General features: G+C 35.7%; 1 protein-coding gene across 1 annotated transcript; it reads right to left on the reverse strand.

Annotated features, from left to right (window-relative positions):
* Nucleotides 1-1,662: 1,662 nt before the first annotated feature.
* Nucleotides 1,663-2,598, reverse strand: LOC141547551 (olfactory receptor 5B12-like). Its single transcript, XM_074275938.1, has one exon. It carries the CDS (start codon nt 2,596-2,598, stop codon nt 1,663-1,665), a length of 936 nt encoding a protein of 311 aa, XP_074132039.1.

Raw genomic sequence — 2,598 nt, forward strand, 5'->3', positions numbered from 1 at the left:
GAAAGATCTGAGTCTCTGGGACATCTGTGAATCTTATAAAAATGAATACATTCACCTCTGTGTTGATCTCGGGGAATGCCATACATGAGTTCAGTCATTTACCTGCTATAAGAGATAAAACAGTAGTGTTACCATTTCACAGAGAATGACTGTGGCCAGAGATAAACCATGACCAGAGACCAGTCTTCTGTGAATAACAGAAATATAAGACACAGGGAACGAGAGAATCAAGTTGATCACTGTTGGTTCTTTATTATAAATCTGATTTAATTTATTCCATGTTTAGTTAATGTTTGTATTTCTTTAAATGAACTTCATTTTTGTCTTGCTTTATATAATTTCCCCTTAATAGTTGGATTTACATAGCATTAAATCTGCAAATTAATTAACTATTCTAATTTTTTATTATGTTAACCCAATCTAACCTTCATCACTGAATAGCTCTTTAGATATTTCAGTGCTTTTTAAAAAAATTACTTAAACAGTTTTATGTAATTATAACTATATAAGTAATGAACGCATGTTGGTAGATTAGCACTTGAATATTTGATGCTCCTTAACGTCCTTCTGCATGGGTCTTCTCTATTATTTCCACATGGGTTTTACAGTTGCTCTAAAATGTGGCTTATTTGATATTTTTCAAAGTCAGATTTTTAAAATATACAAGATGTTCCAAAAGACTTTGAAGTTTCATAATTAATAGTTTGAATCTGTACTGACTTTTTTGTTAACATTTTATTTTTCCCAATTATATGTAAAAACAATTTCCATGTTCATTTTTTTTTCAAATTTTGAGTTCTAAATTCTCTTCCTCCCTGTCATCTCCCCTCATCGAGTAACTTGACATAGCTTATATATGTGTATTCATGCAGACCACATTTCCATTTAAGTCATTCCCATGAAAGAAAACATAGACCGAAAAACCCAATCCCAAACCCAAGAAAATAGAATGATGGAAAACTATATTGATCTGCATGCAGGCTTTACTAGTTTTTTTGTTTGGAGATGGATAGTACCTTTCACCATATCGCCTCAGAATTGTCTTGGATCATTGTAATGCTGAAAACAACTCGGTTATGCATAACAGATCATTGTATAAAATTGCTGATCTTCTAATTTGACTTGAGCTGAAAAATTGTTTCACATTATATTTTTGAGGGTTATTCTGCTCTAGAATTATTTAAGAGTCATATTTAAAAGTATTTGAAGAAATTAGGCGAGTCCATGCCTTCTTGTTTTTGCCTCAGTTGTCTCACTTTTAAAAAATGAGAACAAATAATTAGGGAAGAAAAATGTAACCTGCCAAATTCCAAGAAACCTTTATCTTTTGACAGGATCACCTGGGAATGCAATAAAATAGCTAGACCTGGGGATTAGAGTTCAGACAAAGTGTTTCTGGATTGTCCTTTTCCCTTAATTGTTTTTATTCAGTCATCTAATAATGTCTGACTTTCCATGACCTCGTGGACTTGTCCAAAATAGTTTGCCATTTCTTTCTCCATTGTTTCCTCATTTTATATATGAGGAACTGAGGCAAAAAAGGGTTTAATGACTATCCCAAGGTCATAATAGCTAGTAAGTTTCTGAGGCTTGATTTGAATCTTTCCAATTCCAAGCTTCATGCTCTATCCATTGTACCACCTACTTGCCCTTCTCCTAAGATTAATAATTCTTTCTTCTAGTAGCTTTTCTGAAAGCATTCTTGACATCTTTGTTTCTCAGACTATACACCAATGGATTCAGCATGGGAATGATCATGGTGTAGAATACAGAGATCATTTTGTCTTTTTCCATGGAATGAAATGATGAGGGTTGTAGGTACATGAAGATGGTTGCTCCATAGAATAAGGACACTGCAAAGATGTGAGAAGCACAGGTGAAGAAAGCTTTCTGGCGGCCCTCAGCAGAGCGGATTCTCAGGATGGCAATGAAAATTGAGAGGTAGGAAATCACAATGATCAGAATGGCAAAAGCCATGTTAAATGCCCCTAGAATACAAACCAACAACTCAGTGACGCGAATGTTTGAGCAGGAGAGAGTCAATATTGGGGGAACATCACAGAAAAAATGATTTACAATGTTGGATCTACAGAAAGAGAGGCTGAATATGAAGCCAATGTGGATTGAAGAGTTCACTGAGCCACAGACATAACAACTAATGGTTAGACCAAGACACATTCTTGATGACATGATGGTAGAGTAGTGTAGAGGTTTAGATACAGCCACATGGCGATCATAGGCCATGGAAGCCAACAGATAATTTTCAGTAGTGGCAAAGGTTACAAAGAAGAACATTTGGGTAGCACAATCATTGTAGGAGATAGTCTTGTCCCCTGTGAGGATTTCATCAAGCACTTTGGGAATAATAGCTGAAGAAGAACCTAAATCCACCAGAGAGAGGCTGCTGAGGAAGAAGTACATGGGAGTATGAAGAGTGGGTTCCACCCAAATCAGGGTTACCAATCCCAGATTTCCTACTAAGGTGATGATGTAGATAAGGGCGAATATTATGAAGAGCAGAACCTGATACTCTGGGGTATCTGTAAATCCTACAAGAATGAACCAAGTTACTTCTGTGTTATTTTCCATAACTGCCAT

Source organism: Sminthopsis crassicaudata, chromosome 6, assembly GCF_048593235.1.
Source record: "Sminthopsis crassicaudata isolate SCR6 chromosome 6, ASM4859323v1, whole genome shotgun sequence".
Classification (NCBI taxonomy): domain Eukaryota; kingdom Metazoa; phylum Chordata; class Mammalia; order Dasyuromorphia; family Dasyuridae; genus Sminthopsis; species Sminthopsis crassicaudata.